At 42.6% G+C, this 19,852-nt stretch overlaps 1 protein-coding gene across 1 annotated transcript; it reads right to left on the bottom strand.

Moving 5' to 3' along the window:
- Positions 1 to 382: 382 nt before the first annotated feature.
- LOC147335227 (uncharacterized) lies at positions 383 to 7,300 on the bottom strand. Its single transcript, XM_086287466.1, has 2 exons — positions 7,274 to 7,300; positions 383 to 3,140 (listed from the first exon to the last, which is right to left on the bottom strand). Exon 2 carries the CDS (start codon positions 3,132 to 3,134, stop codon positions 2,271 to 2,273), a length of 864 nt encoding a protein of 287 aa, XP_086143592.1. The 5' UTR covers positions 3,135 to 3,140; positions 7,274 to 7,300; the 3' UTR covers positions 383 to 2,270.
- Between the last annotated feature and the right edge of the window lie 12,552 nt (positions 7,301 to 19,852).

Genomic DNA, 19,852 nt, shown 5'->3' on the forward strand with positions numbered 1-19,852 from the left:
ATTGTATTTGAAAATAAGGGCAGACTATGACTTGCCAGGAATGAAGACGTACTGGTTTTCAAATATTTCCATCGTCACAGAAGCGAATGACTGCCTTCTTACTAGTGTTGACTGAAAATGATAAAAGCACTAAGTCTTATGTCTGCTGTATGTTAGTAATTTGTGCTCGAACTCTTTGTTAATATGTTTATACCTCATCCAGACAAGTCTGTAAGTATTAACATACAGACCTAATTGGGGTTCTTTTAGTGGAAAGAGAGAAATATGCTTCATATCATCTGCACATGTTTGGGTTGTTTATTGTATGGTGGGGCTTTTGTGTGTGTGTTTTGTGTTTGTGCAAAATAAAAGGGAGGGCGGAAGGGGGTCTGAGTCTGTTTGTGTGTCCCACTTACCTAGTTTCTTGAACCAAAAAAGTGTGTGAACTCAAACAGCGGTGACTAAGAGGAACAATGAGACTCTTTATTCAAAACAGCACTTTAAAAGTTCAGCAAAGATTTTCTTGCAGTAAATTTGTCAATCTCCAACTGTGTTTAAGTAGTTACTGATTTAAAAAGAAAACAGAGTTTTTATTCGATTCCAGGATTGCATCAGTGTTTGGTTAAGACCTGTGGCGCCCTGTTTTTTTTTCTTTTTTCTTTTTGTTCTTCCAAGGTCTGACATCAAGGACGAAGTGAGTATGAAAACGAGCTTTCTTTGAGCCAGAACACAAATTTGTCCAAAATGCCAGTATCGTTGCTCAGTGTACGGGCTGAATGAGTCATGCTGGATACATAAAGATTTTGAGGGTGATTACAAAGAAAACTAACCAAACAATTTGCCAATGTTATGTCTGATTATAATCCAGTGTGATACAAGTTCATCTACAGAACATCTGCTGTCCAGTTTCATCTTCTGTTACAGATATAGCAGTCTGCAAGTCGTTGTACTCTGCATTATATTTAGCAGGGCTTTCCCTTTTGGCAGGACCTGACCATAGAAGCAAAATCAAACAAAACAAAACAATTTTACTGACAGGTGACCACCATTTAAAAGTAAATGATTTCCTAAATGGAAAACAAAATTAATTCCAGTTGTTGTCATGTCCCAAGTAGGTCAGCACTGCTGAGCTCATGCTGAAAAATGCTGAAATTTCTTTACTGTGCTGCCATCCGAAGGACAAATGTGGTTATTGCTTTTGGAGCCAAGTATTGTTTTGTAAGAAAGAAATAAAAGTCAGATCCAGTGTACTTTAATCCATCATGAAATGTAACAGTTACTTATCATCCAGCAGTTTTCAGGATGCAGAAATGCCACTTAACCTCAATGACAAGTTCATTTCTGAACAAGAAACACAAACGAATACACAGTTGAACTCATAATAATATGTTATCATTAATAAATAGCATTAATATAATATTACAATTAAATGCAAATGAATCATATTAACTCCTGTAACAAATGAAATTCCCAAATCTTGGAGTAAGATAATGTGTATTGCCTACTTTAGAGGAAATAACAGTAACAGACCCCACAGACTATATATAAATGATAGATTTAGCTTCTAAGTCTACAGAGTGACCAACAGAGAAGTACTGGCTTGGTAATGGGTAGGACTATGGACTTGCTGAGGATTGTAGTCAAAAGCTGCACAGAAAGGGTATATATAGACCAACTCTAAAGATAGTCCACAATCCACAGTGTTTTAGTGGCTTAGAGAACTCAAAGTGGCAGGCATCTTCTCTCCCTGTGCTGCAGAACAGAATGTTTTGTCATGTCATCGTGTAGCGAAGGAGTATGTGGAGTAGGACAGAAGTATATGCTAGAGATAGTCTATCTATCTTGCTTTTACCTGCATTCTTTCTGATGCCCAACAGGGGGCGATTACTCAGGTTTCTAAAAAGCCTTCTGCTATTATAGATGTACTTCCATACTCTCTGATGTCACTGAATACCTGGTAACTTTTTGAGGCTCAGTTGCTAGTTTTACATCATAGTGTACAGAGTATGAAATTCCTTTGTAAATTTGTCATCATTATTTGAGTCAGAAAGGTGGATAAACCAGGAAATGCTAATTGGTTAATGACTTGTTACTCATAAGCTGTTAACCAATAAGTGGTTCACTTTTCGTGTCTGACTTAAAAACACTAAGATAGCTACAAAAGACAATTAAACTGATTGTGTTATGGTGGCTATGTCCACCTTTTATGTATATATAGTCCATGGACTGAGCTTGTGTGTGCATATATATAGGCTATTCATCATACCTGACTCCATGAATCACTTTAAATCCTAGATAAGCACTTTAGCTTCATCAATGGAGGACGTGATAATGGTTTCAGCCAGCTGTTGGGCCAGTAGGTTGAGATCACTGTCATGTGACATCTGTTCTCTTTTTTTGGCAGCCAGAACCCACTTAGTAATATCACATGACAGAGCCTGTGCAAAAGTCTCTATAGTTGGTTCATGCAGAGGTGCTACTTCGAAATTGCCTCTCCCCAAATCATCTGTAGACAGCGACTGCATGAGATGCTCCATCAGTTCCACATGAGGGTCGCTGATCAAAGCGTCTCCGTTGTCCTCCTTGTCCTTTGGCGTTGGTGGAGGAGGCGAGGGTAGGAAAACCTTTGCCAGGCCTCCTTTTAGCTTACGGGCGAAGCTGCTTCTGCTCCTCTCCAGCTCTGGGAGAAGAGGCGTGGTCGGTGGGGCGTCGGGGTAGTCGAGGGATCCCACAGCGGGAAGCCCTGACTGGGATAGAGGTGGATGGCAAGGCTGGGTAGAAGTCTGGTGTTCTTGGTCTCTTCTAGATTTATCCTCAAAACACTGGTGTTCACCCTTGTTGTTCTCCATCTCTATTTCAGCACCCTCCATGTGGTCCTTTAAGTTTCTTCCTCTACACACTTCACTCAGAGCGATCTCAATCACTGCGGATGCTAGCGCCTCAGCTAGCATTTCGTGCTCTTGGTTATAAATGGACTCCTCAGGTTCTACTGTTTCCTTTTGGCTAAAAACTGATCGAAGTATGTGCTCTGACATGTTTTGGGCAAACTCCCCGAGAGCCTCTGTGTTTAGGGGGCTTGTTTTGAGGCCTTCAGGAATACCAGGGTCTTGTGGAGGGGGCTCTGGCATCCTCGAATCTGCACTTTCTGTCTTCATTGGATCCTGTGTGGATAAAAACAATAATCTCCGTGAAAGTGCAGGGGATATTGATTTTCCTGCAGCTTCTTTTCAGCTACAGAAGGTAATGGAAAGCAAAGAAAAATAACCTCTGGTTTGGACTGCTTGTTTGGAAAATTAGTTTATTTTTGCACTTTTATTTGAATATTACTTGCCAGCGTGCTCAGTGTAAGCTAAGTACGATGTCAATATTTCCCTTGGTGTATGCTTTCTCCTTTCATCCCCCAAAGAAACATTTTTCTTATCCCTCAGCTGTTTCAGATTAGACAAGAAATAAAATGAGATTACAAGAATGCTACAAGTACAAGAAAAATCAAACAAGAAAGTCTAGCAAGGAGAGCATAGAGAAAGAATAACGAGACAGAAATAATAGAGGAAGTCCCCTTGCAGAATGAGATGGAAAGTAAGATTAAGGCCTCAACCACAGCCTGTCACCATATGAGCTGTCAGCCAGCCAGGATGTGACAACCAGGAAGTTCGGTTTGCTATTAGATTAGCACGAAACACTCTGTTGGTCTCAAGTAGCACCAACTCGCCCGACAGCTGATGCACAATTTGTACAGAAATGGAGAAAGGTTTGTTACCCGGAGAGCAAATGATGATAGCTTTTGACAGGCGTAATAATTTTCTAGAAGGTCTTTGTTTTTCAAGTCCAGCTTCATTTCGAGGCTCCGAGTGTGCATTATTGACATTAAATAGCATAAAATGTCCTACAGCTGCCACTGTTCTAAAGAGTCAGATTGAATAAATTTCAGGCAGCCTGTTTTGTTTTACTATTTCCTCTTATGTTAAATTAATAGTTTAATATTGTAAAAGACACTAAGCCTTTCTTTATTTCCTCTTTTTGAGAGTTCAATGAGAAGATAATTACCAACAACATCCAAACACTGTGGTGGTAATAAAAGTCTGCCTGGCACCATCTCTAAAGCTTATCATTAACTTTATGTGTTATTTGTTTAAATCTCTCAAAATATGACAATTAAGAACAGCATGTTTTATTTTTTATGGGGGTTATAGGGGAATGTTTTTCTTTCTTATTTGTCTGGCTGCGAGCAGATGAGCTATTGATCTTCTGATGTAATTCTTGGCAAAATGTGGCCTTTTACATAAACATTACTCATGACATTTGAGAGCACAAACAGGCTTGTGTAATGGGATTTGCCCTTATTGTTAAAGTTACATCTTATTTTAAACATACCTTACTATTAGTATGCTTCTTGACTCAGAAACTACAAAAACAATGTGACACATTGTGAGATGTGTGTCACCACAGTGTGTCACTTAGTGTAGTAGGCCTATGACCACATGGTGTGAAATTCTGGTTAACTTAATAGGCGTTAAGCTGCATCCATATAGGGAGCAACCACAGCAATGTTGTGACCAGACACCAGAGAAAGTCAATGAATTTCAGTACTTATGGGTGAAAAAAACTGCTGACAATGTGAAGTAGGTGGAGATACACTTTTTTAACTTCAAGACGAGCGATTGAAGCAATTACCAACAGGAGCATAGGACACTGGTGACTGGCCTATGATTGGACAGTAAATACACTGAACTGAAGTGAAGCTTGAAATGACCACTAACAACAACCTGTGAGCTTCAAAGGGATGTGAGATGTGCGAATTGCTCCCTGTGCTTTATTAGTATTAGTGTAACTTTGGCTGACTAATTAATTACTTCCATCAAATTATTTCATCTAAAATACTGGGGGGATAACACCTTTTAACTACTTATCACTGAGTACTAGTTAGGTTGTGTTTCAAGGTATGTTTAGGCTGGCATAGAAAGATAAAAAGACACTTATTTAAAATGCATCTTATTTTAATACTTCCTAGTTGCCCTGCGACAGACTGGCGACCTGTCCAGGGTGTACCCCGCCTCTCGCCCTATGACAGCTGGGATAGGCTCCAGCATCCCGCGCAACCCTGAAAAGGATAAGCGGAAGCAAATGGATGGATGGATGGATGGATAGTTGCTAAGTATTCCTTTTGACTCAGAAATTACAAAGCAGATTAAACTGCTTTCGGTATAGCTTGATCTAACTAGATTACAAAGACATTAATACCTTCAAACAGCAGTTATAGCCGCTGAAAATAATATCTTCTATCAGTCCTTGCTCTGTGTTAATTTGGTTGTTTATTGGGATTAGAAAGCAGATGAGATGAGCTTATTTAAGGTCTCAGTTGTAGGCCTGGAGACTGGTTCGTAAGTCTGTGGCAACCTATGGTTGCTATGGGAAAATGTGTAATCTCAGTTGGCAAATTGTTAATGGGAGTCTCTGGATGACATCGACTGTAAAGAGGGTGCTGCACTTGACACCTGCTTTTGTTTGCTTTGGTAGCTCGAAAGTTTCTGCAGTTTACACGTAAGATGACTTTTCTGCAAACACAAGACAGACTTGGAAACTAGCTCTGTGAGCTGTACTGAAACTTGAAAAAGCGCAATGGAAACCAGACATGATGAACATTCACCTTGAAAATAACATTTGTGCCTTACCAGTGTAACAATCACATTTCAAAATATGAAAAGTTTCTGGTTCATGTCTTACTTTTTACTGTTTAACTACAGCTTTGGGAATAGTTTGCAAGTGTTTACAGACCTGTTGAATACTTATTTCTTTTTTTCAAATGGTTGTTTTCAGATGGTAACCAACAGATCTATAGACCTGTATTTTAAGTATGTCTTCTCGCTCGCAAAGCCCACAGTGTGTTACTGAATTTGTTAGCACTTGCTAACATAATTGCAATCAAATGTTCTCATCTAAACTACTGAAAATAATACCTTGCAACCATTCCTCACGAAGTACCAATTCTGGTGTTTTTTGGCAGAGACTTTGTTGTTGTTTTAGTTTGCTTTCTGAATGAGGAACTACAAAACAGATTAGGCAAGATGGAAGACAAAAATAAAGAGAGGGGGCTAACGATATAGTTACTCCTCTCAACACAGCTTTACTTTGCTAGTACAGAAATGCATTAATGGCATAAAACTGTATTTTCTAAACTAATAAAAATAAGAATTTTGAACCAATCCTCGGTTCTAGTTGAATTGTAATAATGAGTCAGAAATGTGGAACTAAAATTAGTACCGTGAACGACTTCCTTAACTTTAGTTTCATCACAGTTATTGTGTTATTATTAGCTTACGGTCTCTGAATCTGGCTGTGAATGTCAGAATTGGCATTATTGGCCTTCTAGGCTGGCTGGTTCAGTTGCAGCTTTTAGAGGATCGTTTACCTCTTGAATGTAAATATAAATTAAAAACAATAATTTTCTCCTTCCCATTGTTTTCCTCATGTAGCCACAATGTAAAATGATTTTTACTTTACTGGCATACATGTTGCACATTTAATATGGTGTGTCACACCATTATCCTGTCATTACCCATTAATTTGACCACCATCCTCTGTTCAAAATGGACAGAGCCCAAAGATGAGGTTGAGACTGGGAATGAAGTGCAGATGTGGAGTAAATTGCAGCTAAAACAAAAAATGTTTTTCTCTTGGCAATATGACTTGGACCTCCACATGGAGACAGGAACATTTGGGCCTGTGATTGCTGTGTTACACAATCCTGTGAGTCCCTAATTTGATTACACTAACACACCTCGCCTACTCTCTCTAGCGCCCACGCTAACAGCACAAAGGCAGGTCAGAGATGCAAATTACTGGTTAAAAAAAAGAGCCGATGCCTACAATGACCTTCTGTTTAACCTTTATTTCTTCCTCTTCCAGTTTCAGTGTTACAATCCAAAGTTTTTTCTTTTGCTTTGTATCTTGTCTCAACCTATCTTGAATTAGGTTGAGTCTTTGAAAGCTCAAGAACATCCGTACAAATAAGGATTTACAAATTTACTCATGCAACTAGACTTCTGCCCAAACAGAACCAGAATCAACTCACAGTGTACAATGTATGAAGTACGGCAGCTCAAAATGGCCAGCTTCTGATTTTTAAAGGTATATGGCAAGACTCAGGAGGAATCTTGAAGGCCATTTGGATACGATTAAAAGTAAAAGTTACATGCCTCAAAAGTTACGTACTACAGAACTGTATAAAAATAAAAATAAACAAGATGCAGTAAATATCAGGCAACTTAAACTGCCTACATTTAGAGAAACTTACCAGCTGGGAGAAGAGTGACAGTTGACGCTTTAATGCAGCCAGTGCAAATGAGTGTACAAGGAAGTGGTTTGACAAAGAAGTTCAGAAGTTTTACTCACTTCCTGTGTGTGTGTGTGTGTGTGTGTGTGTGTGTGTGTGTGTGTGAGAGAGAGAGAGTGAGAGAGAGAGAGAGAGATGATCAGCCATTGTGCATAAATATAACTCACTGACACAACAAAAAATGACACATTCATGGGCATTAGATGAACCTATTTGGGTCTGATATAAAACGGTTCTGTCAGCTTAATCGTCTTCCTTTGTTCATGAGTTAAAACAGAAGAGGATCAGATGAAGGGCAGAGGAGGAGAGGTTATGAAGGAGGTAAAGCATTCCAGATGCTCACCATTTACTCTTTTAAAAATACAGTACTCTTATTTACAGTTTGGTGCACCGCAATGGTCAAACAATTTTATGTATGAAAGGAAAACTCACCATGTTGTGCTCATTTGCAGGCTTGTATTTATTTTGTGCTTTGTCTAGAAGGTTTACACAGTCGCATGTTCAGAAAACACATTACATTGCTGCAATACCTTTTTTTTAATCTTTTGTTTACAATGCTTACAAATGTTGATGACTTTGCTTAAACCTTTGTTTAAAAAAATAAATAAAAACCTTTATTAATAATTATAGATGGGTCTGAAACGTGTAGCCAAAACAAAAGTGCCTGCATTCTTTTCAATGGCCTCAAAGGGAGCAATGGCTGTGGTTACAACAGCACTTTTGGTCTTATAGACGTAAGTGGACTAGTTCTAAAACACTCAAAGCAGTTTTTACTACAAGTGTTATTCACCCAATCACACAATACTATACAATCTATGTCTGAGTGCTTTCTAACATGGACACACTGCGGTGGATGCATCAGGGCAACTTAGGGTTCAGCATCTTGCCCAAGGATGCTTTAGCATGTGCACTAAAGGAGTCAGAAATTGATCCACCAACCTTCTGATTGATAAGCTAGCTTCTCGACCGCCTGACTTACATCTACCTTGAAAAAAGAAGATAAGGAAAAGTCTGGGCCAGGGCTGCCCAATCCCAGTCCTCAAGAGCTACTATCCTGCAGCTTTTAGATGCATCCCTACTCCAACACAGCTGAATCAAATGGTTTGATTACCTCTTCAGCATGCCATCATGTTTGGCAAAGGCCTGATAACAAGCCATTCATTCTGGTGTGTGGGAACAAGGATGCATCTAAAAGCTGCAGGACGGTAGCTCTCGAGGACCGGGATTGGGCACCCCTGGTCTGGGCAAACAGCAGATAAAAGACACAGATGATTTTACTGGTGATGGAAAAATTCAGAGCCTTTATGTGAAGCTAATCTGTAACAAGTAAAAATCCAGACACTTTAGCCTTAAAAATATCACTTTGATTAAATAGCTTGCACATACTGGTGAATTACCTATTAGAGAAACATATAAATGCTGTTAATTTTTAATGTATGAACATTACATTGGGGGGTAGTCTAATAAATGTGTTGTGTATATGATAAATATTAGTTGGAGACGTGAGGAAACCATCCATTTTTTAATGAGCAATAAGCACTGCAATATTTTCCATTGCATAGAAAGAACATGACAAATCATAAAAAGAGGGTCCAAGTGCCTGAATTTGTACATCCAACCACTGGAACTGAGCCCACAGTCTGATCACTTTTGAATAATATTACGTGATATACTACCTCCATGACCCTGAATTTAACATTGAAACTCCACTCTTTTCTTTGCAGCTCTAACCAAATCCTCAGAATCATACAAACTACTCCTCCAAGCTCCGATGGAAGCAATCTGGAAGACTTTTCGTCTTGGAAGGAGGACAGCATGGAGAGGAGATGAAATAAAAACTGTGTCGTGAGATGATATCTCTCTGTTGACTTCATTAGACACCAAATTCCATGTTTGAACTGCAGGTCTTGTAGCTGCTTTAGTGTGTCCTGTTCAAATAAACTGAAAGCATGGGGGGAAATGTTTAAACGGGTGAAGCCGAGGGACTTGTTTGGCCTTTTTAAAAATTTTGTTGAATCTGCTCTCTTGTGTGCTTGGCTTTGGCGTTGAAATGAAAACCGAGGAATGTTTGTTCAGTTTGGTGGTGATGAGGGTGTCCGGAGATATGTAATGATGTGATCAGAGGGTGGATTTGAGGATGACGTGGCTGAGGCTGAGGTCCCCTGGTTAGAAATGAGTTTATTTTGTTCTCTTAGATACACTTTATGGCCTCAATTCCCATTATTCAGAAAAGAATCATAGATGACACCCTCCCAACTCCTGGCGTGTGGGTGGATGTTAGCTGCCAGCTACTCCCACTGTCCATCCTGAACCCATTTAATCCACAGTCCTGTGACTCTATTACCCATGCTGTTACTGCAGTAACGCTGTGTTGTGAGCCCGAGAAGGCCCTCTGTGCTCTTTCCCCTCCAATCCAGGAAATACTTTTCTCTGCGTCAGTGAGGTCATTGCTCAACACGATGATTTAAATAAATTTAAAGGGTCGTTTCGATCTTGTGTGGCTGCCCATTTTAAAAATCATACAAATGCCAGAGGTGTCTGACACACAAAAAATCTGAAAACCTGAAAAATATAAGCCGGGAAAAGAACATTTATAGGACTGCTGTGTAGCTATGAGCTGCCAAAACCTGTTAGTGTTACACAACCAGTTTTAGTTAGATACAGAAATGTCACAATTTTGCACAATGTTTCTGAACAAGTTCATGTTTGTCTGTGAGCATCTTTTAAACCACATGTTACGGGCCCCAGGAATGGTGCCACAATAACAAAGAAGAAATCCCTGCAAACACAGGTAAAGTTCAGGAGCAATGAAGACAGTGCACTCGGTTTGCCTCTCAGATTGCATCTCTTATTCAAGTTTCAACAAACATGAACAGCATTAACAATATCCACGTGTGCATGACTTTTTCAGTCCCAGTGTCCATATCTGTCCATTTCCCCAAAGTCACAAGTAGAAAAATAAATGAATTCACACTCTACACGTTCCACTATTTTACATGTACTTCATGCGATCGCTCAGTCTAAGCAAAACAAAAGTACACACCTGCTCTTACTTAAGTAGTTGGAAGCCACTGTAATCTACAATGAATTTACAGCAATATACGACTGTACAGATTCTGAATACTGAAATTGAGCAGAATTAGACACACATTTACAGCACACTGAGGATGAAATTCACTTTTGCATAACATGGACAACTTCTTTCTACTTCACATGTCATTAACACTCACATATTAAACAGCTATATACTTTTCAAACCTCAATGACACTTAACAATAAAACATCTTTGTATCATAAGCTTTATATAAAATAGTAAAGTGTGCGGGAGTACCAACCTTCATAATGAAAAGAAAAGAAATCGATATGAATGACCTTCCTACAAGACAATGCTCTGGGCGCTAACGACCCACAATACAAAACATTACCGCGCCGTTTCTGCTAGCGGCCTGCGCAGCCTGACACCGCTGTCTCACACTGATGCGAGTCGACCGCGCGGCAGTGCCCATAAGTGTTACAGGTACTGTTCTACTTCTTCACAAGTTAACATGGAGATAAAACATTGTTATGTACAAACAGTAGTAGTATTTCTTTACCAGGTACAAACCTGCAAACACAGGTAAAGTTCAGGAGCAATGAAGACAGTGCACTCGGTTTGCCTCTCAGATTGCATCTGACTCGTGGGCGGAAGTCCATCCCCCTAAAGCAACCGGGTTGCACCTGTCTTGGAATAATAGTTCCACCTGGGGTGTTGCTCCATTTCTTTGTACCTTCTATACAGTTTATGTGACAAAATAATGCACTGGTTAGGTTGGTCATGTTGTCAAAGTCATTTTGGATATTAATAGCCACAGAAAATAACTGATAAACAAATTAAATAAATTAAATTAAATTAAATGATTAACACAAAAGTGGCCATGCATTTTGGGTGTGCCACACACTCCCCTACAAACCAAAAGTGGCTCCCGACACTTGCAATTAACAGTGTAAACTTCCATTAACTCTGAATCAAACTTTAACTCTTCACTCAATATACTCACAAATTACAAATACATATGGGTGTGCAATGATTTTCTACATTTTCTGAATACCCAACACTATATGTACCCAAGGTCCTATGCTTGTCTTAAACTCAGCAGCAGATCGGGTAAGTGACAGCGGAGTGTACACCAGGCATAATATGGATGGGTTGGACTGAATGCCAGTACGATTGTGGACACTGGTGCATATAGAACACTGGCTCTACACCCACAGAACTAACAGCAAGACGTGGCTGATACGTTGGCTGGCCAAGGGAAGAATAGGTCAGTATCTGGCCAGGTCTCCTCTGCCTTGTAGATCTCCTTAGTACGGGCTGAGGTCCAGGTTGAGACCCTTGAGTGTTTTCACTGGAGTCATTGGTCTGGGGCGCCAGCTGCTCTTCGCCAAACTCTGGTTCCTCCACAGGGGGCGAAATGTCATTCTCTCTCTCCTGCTCCATCTCTCCTACACTCACTCGGTCAAACTCTGATCCCATAGGAACATCGCCACCCTGCATGTCACCAGGTGTCTCAGGACTAACCAATGACCCGCTCACTGGGACCTGATTAGGAATGTCCCGATTGGTCCTTAATGATTCTCTGGGTACCCGCAGCCAGTAACAAGGTGCCTCCTCATCCGTTTCAGATCCACTTACATCACCAGCCTCTATTTGGTCGACCGTTTCCCGTGGCTGATTTGACTTTCCTTTTGCCCTTGGTGGTCTATCAGGCATGCGATCATCTGTAATGTCTGCTGGTAGATCATTAACTTGAAGCAACAAATTTCTGTGGAGGGTGCGAGTATGGTGACCTCTGTTTTCAGGGCTGACCTTATAAACTGGGTTGTCACCAACCTGCTCTCTGACAATGTAGATAGTTTTCTCCCAATAGGGTTTCAGTTTGCATGGACCTCCCCTTTCTGCAACGTTGCGAACAAGAACCCTGTCACCTGGTTGTAGGGTTACACCCCTGTTCCGTTTGTCATAATAGTGCTTGCCTTTGGCACTCGAATGTTGGCTGTTCGTGCTGGCTATCTTGTACGCTTCGATCATTTTCTCTTTCCATCGTTTTGCATATCCACTTGGAGTGTCGGCCTCGTCCTCAGCTACCAACCCAAAGAGGAGATCGACGGGGAGACGTGGATGGCGACCATAAAGGAGGTAATATGGAGAAAACCCAGTGGACTCATGTTTGGTGCAGTTGTATGCGTGCACAACGTGAGACAGGTGATCTTTCCAGTTCTCTCTCTCTTTCTCGCCCAACGTCCTGAGCATTTGTAGCAGAGTCCGATTGAACCTCTCTGCAGGGTTGCCCTGTGGATGGTATGGGGAAGTCCTAGAATGGTTTACACCGGCCAGTTGTCTGAGAGCCCTAAACAACTCATTCTCAAACTCCCGGCCCTGATCATGGTGAAGCTTAGCTGGATAGCCAAACCGTAGGATGAAGTCACCGAAGATTCGCTCTGCAGCTGTCTTTCCAGCCTTGTTTTTAGTGGGGTATGCTTGTGCGAATCTGGTGAAGTGGTCGACTACAACCAGTATGTATTCGTACCCACCCCGGCTGGTCTCAAGGTGCAGAAAGTCAATGCATACGAGCTCTAGGGGCGAGCTCGATGTAAGGCTCCCCATAGGTGCCCTGTCAGGTAAGGCTGGCTTTTTTTGCTTAATGCAACGACATCGTCTGGTGATATATTCCTCAACCTCTCTCTTCATAAAGGGCCAATAAAAGCGATCTCTTACTAGGCTAAGGACTCTTTCCACACCAACATGTCCCATGTTGTCATGGAGGTGTGAGAGGACAGTTTGTTTGTAGATGGCAGGCAGGACTAACTGCTTTCGGCTGGGAGTCTTCCTATAGAGTAAGCCATTTTCCACCTGCAGCCTACTCCATTCTCGTGACAATTTCCTTGTGGACTTGTCCAATGTTCTACGAACCTCATCAGTTAGATCTCTGTTATTCTCCTTTAACTCTAACATTTTGCTGATAACAGGATCTTTCCGCTGCTCATCTGAGAGCTCTTTGCAGCTGATGACTGGAAATGTTCCAGTGTCTGCATGTGTCTGGTGTTGTGATGTTATGTTGAGGGCTGCCACCCATGCTACATCCCCTTTTTCTGCAGTCCTAGTTCCCTCCCAGGTGGCACACACTGCCTCTTCTGGTAGTCTTTCTGAGCACTGATCCATAAAAACACTGATATCAAGTGGACAGCGCGAAAGCGTGTCTGCATCAATGTTCTGTTTGCCTGGCCGATACCTGATTTCAAAATGGAAATCGGCAAGCTGCCCCACCCAGCGATGACCCACAGCATTGAGCTTGGCTGTGCTCATAATGTAGGTCAGGGGGTTGTTGTCCGTGAAGACCGTGAAATGGGGCGCATAGTACAGGTAGTCGACAAATTTTTCACATACTGCCCATTTCAAGGCCAGAAACTCCAGTTTCCCACTATGGAGGTGGTAATTCTGTTCTGCTGGGGTCAGTGTGCGTGACCCATAACCTATCACCCTCATCTTATCATCTTGTTTCTGGTACAGGACCGCCCCCAGGCCCTGTTGGGACGCGTCTGTGTGCAGTATGAAAGGGTGATCAAAGTCTGGGTAGGCTAGCACTGGTGGGCTTGTTAGAATGTCTATGAGACGCTCAAGAATCTGTTGGTGTTGGCTGCCCCACTCTACTGGAGTCCGTGAAGATAACTGCGGCCCCTTCCCCTTTTCTCTTACAAGGTTAGTTAGAGGTGGGCTGGGGTTTGTCTTGAGCAATTCATAAAGCGGCCTGGCTATGCGGGAGAAGTCCTGCACATAAGCCCGGTAGTAGCTCAGAAAACCCAGTAGCCGCCTGACATCACCGACTGTTTGAGGGGCTTTTTGCTTTAGCGCCTGTACTGCCTCTAGGTCCTTTGGGTCTATCCTCACTCCATCTGCCGACACCAGGCGGCCTACATACCTGACCTCTTTGCGAAGTAGCTCACATTTCTCAGGGCGGAGCTTAACTCCATGGCGTTGCAGAGCTTGAAGTACACGCCGCAAGACCTCAACATGTTCCTCAAAGGACCTGGAGAAACATAGCACATCATCCAGATAAGGGATGCAACACTCATCCCTGAGTGTGTCCAACATTTCCTCCATGCTTCTTTGGAAGGCTGCTGGTGCATTAGAAAGGCCAAACGGGATCCTGACCCACTCATATAAGCCCCATGGGGTGGTGAATGCAGTCAGGTGCCTGGACCCCTCCGCGATAAAGCCTTGGTGGTAAGCCTTTCCCTGATCTAGGATGGAAAACCACCTGTAGCCTCCGAGTGAGTCAATCAGGTCCTGTATGCGGGGGAGGGGGTGCCGATCTGGCACAGTCTTTTTGTTGAGAAGCCGGTAATCAATGCACAGGCGCAATGATCCGTCTTTCTTTCTCACACAAACAATAGGGGCAGCATATGGCGAGTGTGATTTTACAATCCACCCCTTCACAAGCAGCTCCTGTATATATTCTTTAACCTCCCTGTACAATGGCTTTGGGACTGACGCATAAGCCTTTTGGACTGGGGTGTCATCTTTGAGTCTAACTGACATTTGGAGAGAGGGTATATATCCAATGTCACTGCCGTCCCGTGCAAAAGCAGCTGATTCCTCATTCAACATTTTCTCGACTATTCTCTGCTGTTCTGAACTAAGGTGACTGAGGTCAACCGGTGGTCGCCACAGGTCAGCAGGGGGAGTGCCAGGAGAGGCCACATTAACTTCAGCCTTCAATACACAAGCTTGTGTTGGACCCCCATCTCCAACGTCCTGTTCGCCTGGCTCCAGAACTTTGGCAACATGTTGGATGGAGCCAAGTTGGGACCTCTTTGGCAGAGTGATTACTTGGTTTGTGTGGTTGGAAATTGGCACTAACAAATGGTTGTTTGGTGTTACTGATTTCCAACAATCCTTCCCCCACACTCAGCTGCTCTAGCGTGGCACTATCCTCTAGTGGCTCATACAGGACAACAGGGTTGGAAATGTCAAAGGTAGATGGTACTTTACATCGCACATTTACCGTTTTACCAGGTGGAACATAAACATTTTCCTTCCCTACCCTAATGGTGGTTATACTGTGGTTTGACTCTTTCTGCAGATTGATAAAGTTGACCATGGCTCTTGCCTGTTCTTCCTCCACTCCTAGGGCTTTGCGGAGAAGGCTGAGGATCATAGTGTGTGCATCTGCATCACACTTATGACTATTAATCATCCCTTGGAGGACATTGGCTCCCAGTAGTGGCTGGGGGAGGGGGAGCTGGCTGATTAGGAAGGGTACTTCCATTGTAAGGTTGGGATCGGTGTTCCCCGGGAGATTAACTGTTAGCTCCACCCACCCATCATATGGGATTGGCTGTCCATTTGCTGCACACAGGTCAAGGCTTTCCCCAGGATCAAGAAGTTCTTGTAAGGGCCTCACTGCATATTGGGGAATGAACGTCTCCTTCCAGGATCTATCAATGATGCTCACTTGTGAGCCAGTATCAAATAGTACTGTCACAGCATAGCCGTTGACAAAACAATTTAGTAGGCTCTTTTTACCAATCAATGGCACTGTTCGGGCTGTACTGTCAGTAACTGCTTGGCTTTTCAGTGGGGAGGGCTGGCTTTCTTCTTTGCAGCGTTTTTTTCCCTTTCCCTTCAGACGTCTCAGTTTGCTAGTGGGCATTACTGAGTGGGACTGGGGATTTGGGATGGTCTCTGTCTGTCCCTCAACAGAGACCGGCTCCAGTTTCCCGGCTGGTTGGTTCGTTTTAAACAGCCAATTGCCCTATGCCCGGCATCCCCACACACAAAGCAGTGATTACAGTTTTCTGAGCCTTGCTGCATACATTTGGTGCAGCTGGGTATTTTACCTCTCCTTGCAGCTGAAGGTTGACTTGGTGGAGGAGTGAGTGCCTGGTTAACAAGAGGTTGGGTGCCATGGAATTGGTCCTGGCCTGGCGTTTGGAAAGGTGCAGTCTTTGATTGGGTTGTATGAATAGCTGCCACTTGTTGGCCCATTAAAGTCGCAACCATGTTAGTCAAAGCCTCTACTTGTGCACTAAGCTGTTGGATCGCATCATTATCCCCACTGTTTGCACTCACATCCCCTCCTTCCACCTGGACACTATGTGTATGTGTTGTTTTTTGACAGGGGGGAATGACCTAACCTACGCTGGTGTTCATTTTCATCGCTAATCATCTTCATAACCTGTCTGAGAATCTCCTCATCAGTGACGTTGCTGTTTGAAAGGAGTGGCCTTAGTTGCTGTCTGATGTCAGTATGTTTTGTGCCCAGGCCTTGGTGGATACTGTGAAGAAAGACTTCCTGAATAGTTTTGGGTTCATAACGAATGTCTGTACTGACCTGTTTTGATTGGAACAGGATCTTCTGTTTGAGTCCAATCATGCGGTACAAGAACTGTTGTGGGGTTTCTTGTTCACTCTGTCTTGCACACATAAGCTCTTGGAACAATTCAGTGCTGGCCTTTTCACCCAGGTGTGATCTGAGAAAGCCCTTGAGTTCATTCACAGTGATTTCATCTTTGTTGATGAGCATATCCTTGAAGACACCTGGCTTTACAATTCTCAGTACACCCCGGATAACCTCAGTCTCTGTGAAACCCTCTCTAATGCCTTCATCTATCTGTTTACACATGCTGCTATAAGTTATGTCAGCATTGTGGTCCCCAATCTGGCCACCATGTACCTTAAATTCCCTCCGTTGGAGGTAAGAGAGGTCCTTTAAGGAAACCATTCTCTCAGTGGTTACATGTGATGAGGGGTGAGGTATTGCTGCATGTGTTACTGGGTCACCTATACTGTGTGCCCCACTAGGATGTGTGTTACTTGCATTTCTAAAATGCTATGGCTCTCCACCCCGCTCATCATTTATGATTCTAGGCTGGGTTGGACTCAGATTGGTGGTGCGAGCCTGTGCACCAAAGTCAGTCTGCTGTGATGTTGTAGGCTCTCTGGGGATGGAAAGTAAGGGGGTGGTATGCTGTTGAGTGTTAGTAACTGGTGGTAACTGGCCTAAGGTAGCATGTGTCACTGTAGTGCGCTCGACTGTCTTAGCACTAACAACTGGTGACTCCAGTGGCTGCGCCACCCCATTAGCAGTGTTCAATAGGCCACGATTTTCAACCATACTGCATACAAGATCATTTAGCACCAGCAACTGACTCATTCCCTCATCCTCAGAATTTAACAAAGCATCTGACTGCATATAGTTGATAATGCAATCCACACAACCTTCTTCATCAGTGGACTCTAATTCACTACTCTGGCTGTCTGTGACCAGGTCCCTTGCGAGCTGATAGGCTTCTGCACCTGAAAGCTTATACAAGTTCTTTTTGATGCTCCAAACCAGCTCCTTGCGCGCTGCTGCCATGATGAGCTTCGACTAATGAGACACAGAGGTGCAGTTCCGTTGGTGGAGTGAAGACCCTCGTACAGATCTTGACTTCTCTTTGTGGACACCCACCAGCTGTCGTCTCGGCTACAGCGATGCCATCTCACGTTGACTTTCTGGTTCTAGTATCTCTGGACCCTCTTCCTTAGAAGACTCAACAGGAAGTGGATCCCGGACGAGCCCCCACAATTTGTTACGGGCCCCAGGAATGGTGCCACAATAACAAAGAAGAAATCCCTGCAAACACAGGTAAAGTTCAGGAGCAATGAAGACAGTGCACTCGGTTTGCCTCTCAGATTGCATCTCTTATTCAAGTTTCAACAAACATGAACAGCATTAACAATATCCACGTGTGCATGACTTTTTCAGTCCCAGTGTCCATATCTGTCCATTTCCCCAAAGTCACAAGTAGAAAAATAAATGAATTCACACTCTACACGTTCCACTATTTTACATGTACTTCATGCGATCGCTCAGTCTAAGCAAAACAAAAGTACACACCTGCTCTTACTTAAGTAGTTGGAAGCCACTGTAATCTACAATGAATTTACAGCAATATACGACTGTACAGATTCTGAATACTGAAATTGAGCAGAATTAGACACACATTTACAGCACACTGAGGATGAAATTCACTTTTGCATAACATGGACAACTTCTTTCTACTTCACATGTCATTAACACTCACATATTAAACAGCTATATACTTTTCAAACCTCAATGACACTTAACAATAAAACATCTTTGTATCATAAGCTTTATATAAAATAGTAAAGTGTGCGGCAGTACCAACCTTCATAATGAAAAGAAAAGAAATCGATATGAATGACCTTCCTACAAGACAATGCTCTGGGCGCTAACGACCCACAATACAAAACATTACCGCGCCGTTTCTGCTAGCGGCCTGCGCAGCCTGACACCGCTGTCTCACACTGATGCGAGTCGACCGCGCGGCAGTGCCCATAAGTGTTACAGGTACTGTTCTACTTCTTCACAAGTTAACATGGAGATAAAACATTGTTATGTACAAACAGTAGTAGTATTTCTTTACCAGGTACCAACCTGCAAACACAGGTAAAGTTCAGGAGCAATGAAGACAGTGCACTCGGTTTGCCTCTCAGATTGCATCTGACTCGTGGGCGGAAGTCCATCCCCCTAAAGAAACCGGGTTGCACCTGTCTTGGAATAATAGTTCCACCTGGGGTGTTGCTCCATTTCTTTGTACCTTCTATACAGTTTATGTGACAAAATAATGCACTGGTTAGGTTGGTCATGTTGTCAAAGTCATTTTGGATATTAATAGCCACAGAAAATAACTGATAAACAAATTAAATAAATTAAATTAAATGATTAACACAAAAGTGGCCATGCATTTTGGGTGTGCCACACACAGAAACAGATTCCTGAAGAGCACCGGGCCAGACTATGTGGAACACAATGTCAGTGACTCTATAATGCAGTCAGTTCAAAGCTTATCTCTCACACGATGCAAATTCAGACAGCTGTCGAGTTTTAAACTAAAACTATTTTTGTACTAAAACTAAACCAATCTTCTTCCTCTTTTTTTTCCAGCAGCTTTCTTTAGGGGTCACCACAACAGATCATCTGTATTCATCTCACCCTATCAATAGCATGCTCCTCTGTCACACCAGTCCTCTGCATTTCCTCCTTCTCTCCATCCATTAATCTCCTCTGTGGTCTTCCTCTTTTTCTCGTGCCTGGCAGCTCCATTTTCAACATCCTTTGGCCAGTATATCCACTGCCCCCCTCTGCACATGTCCAAACCATTTCAGCCTAGCCTCTAGTCTCCATCCTGAGCTGTCACTCTGACATAGTTATTTCAAATCTTGTCCATTCTGGTAACTCCCAGTTTAAATCTTAACATATTTAGCACTACTACCTCCAGCTTGCCCACCCACACATCATTCATAGGCAATAAAGATTTATAGGTTTCTACTTATTTAATAACACTTCTACTTTTCTTTCTACTTTTCTTTCATGGCTTAGTTTATTTGTAAGTTTAGATTTCATGTTTGCCTTCCAACACATCAAAATTTGAGCACTTAAAGTTGAAATATAAATGTGCTCAGCATCCTTTGCTCAGCTACATGACATAAATGCA

Source organism: Aulonocara sp. 'chitande type north' Nkhata Bay, linkage group LG3, assembly GCF_057382095.1.
Source record: "Aulonocara sp. 'chitande type north' Nkhata Bay isolate Kocher_YH1m ecotype deep benthic linkage group LG3, A_spYH_male_GT1.1, whole genome shotgun sequence".
Lineage (NCBI taxonomy): Eukaryota > Metazoa > Chordata > Actinopteri > Cichliformes > Cichlidae > Aulonocara > Aulonocara sp. 'chitande type north' Nkhata Bay.

Excerpts from the sequence above, each read along its gene's own strand:
- LOC147335227 (XM_086287466.1), bottom strand. The coding sequence starts at position 3,134 with ATGAAGACAGAAAGTGCAGATTCGAGGATGCCAGAGCCCCCTCCACAA.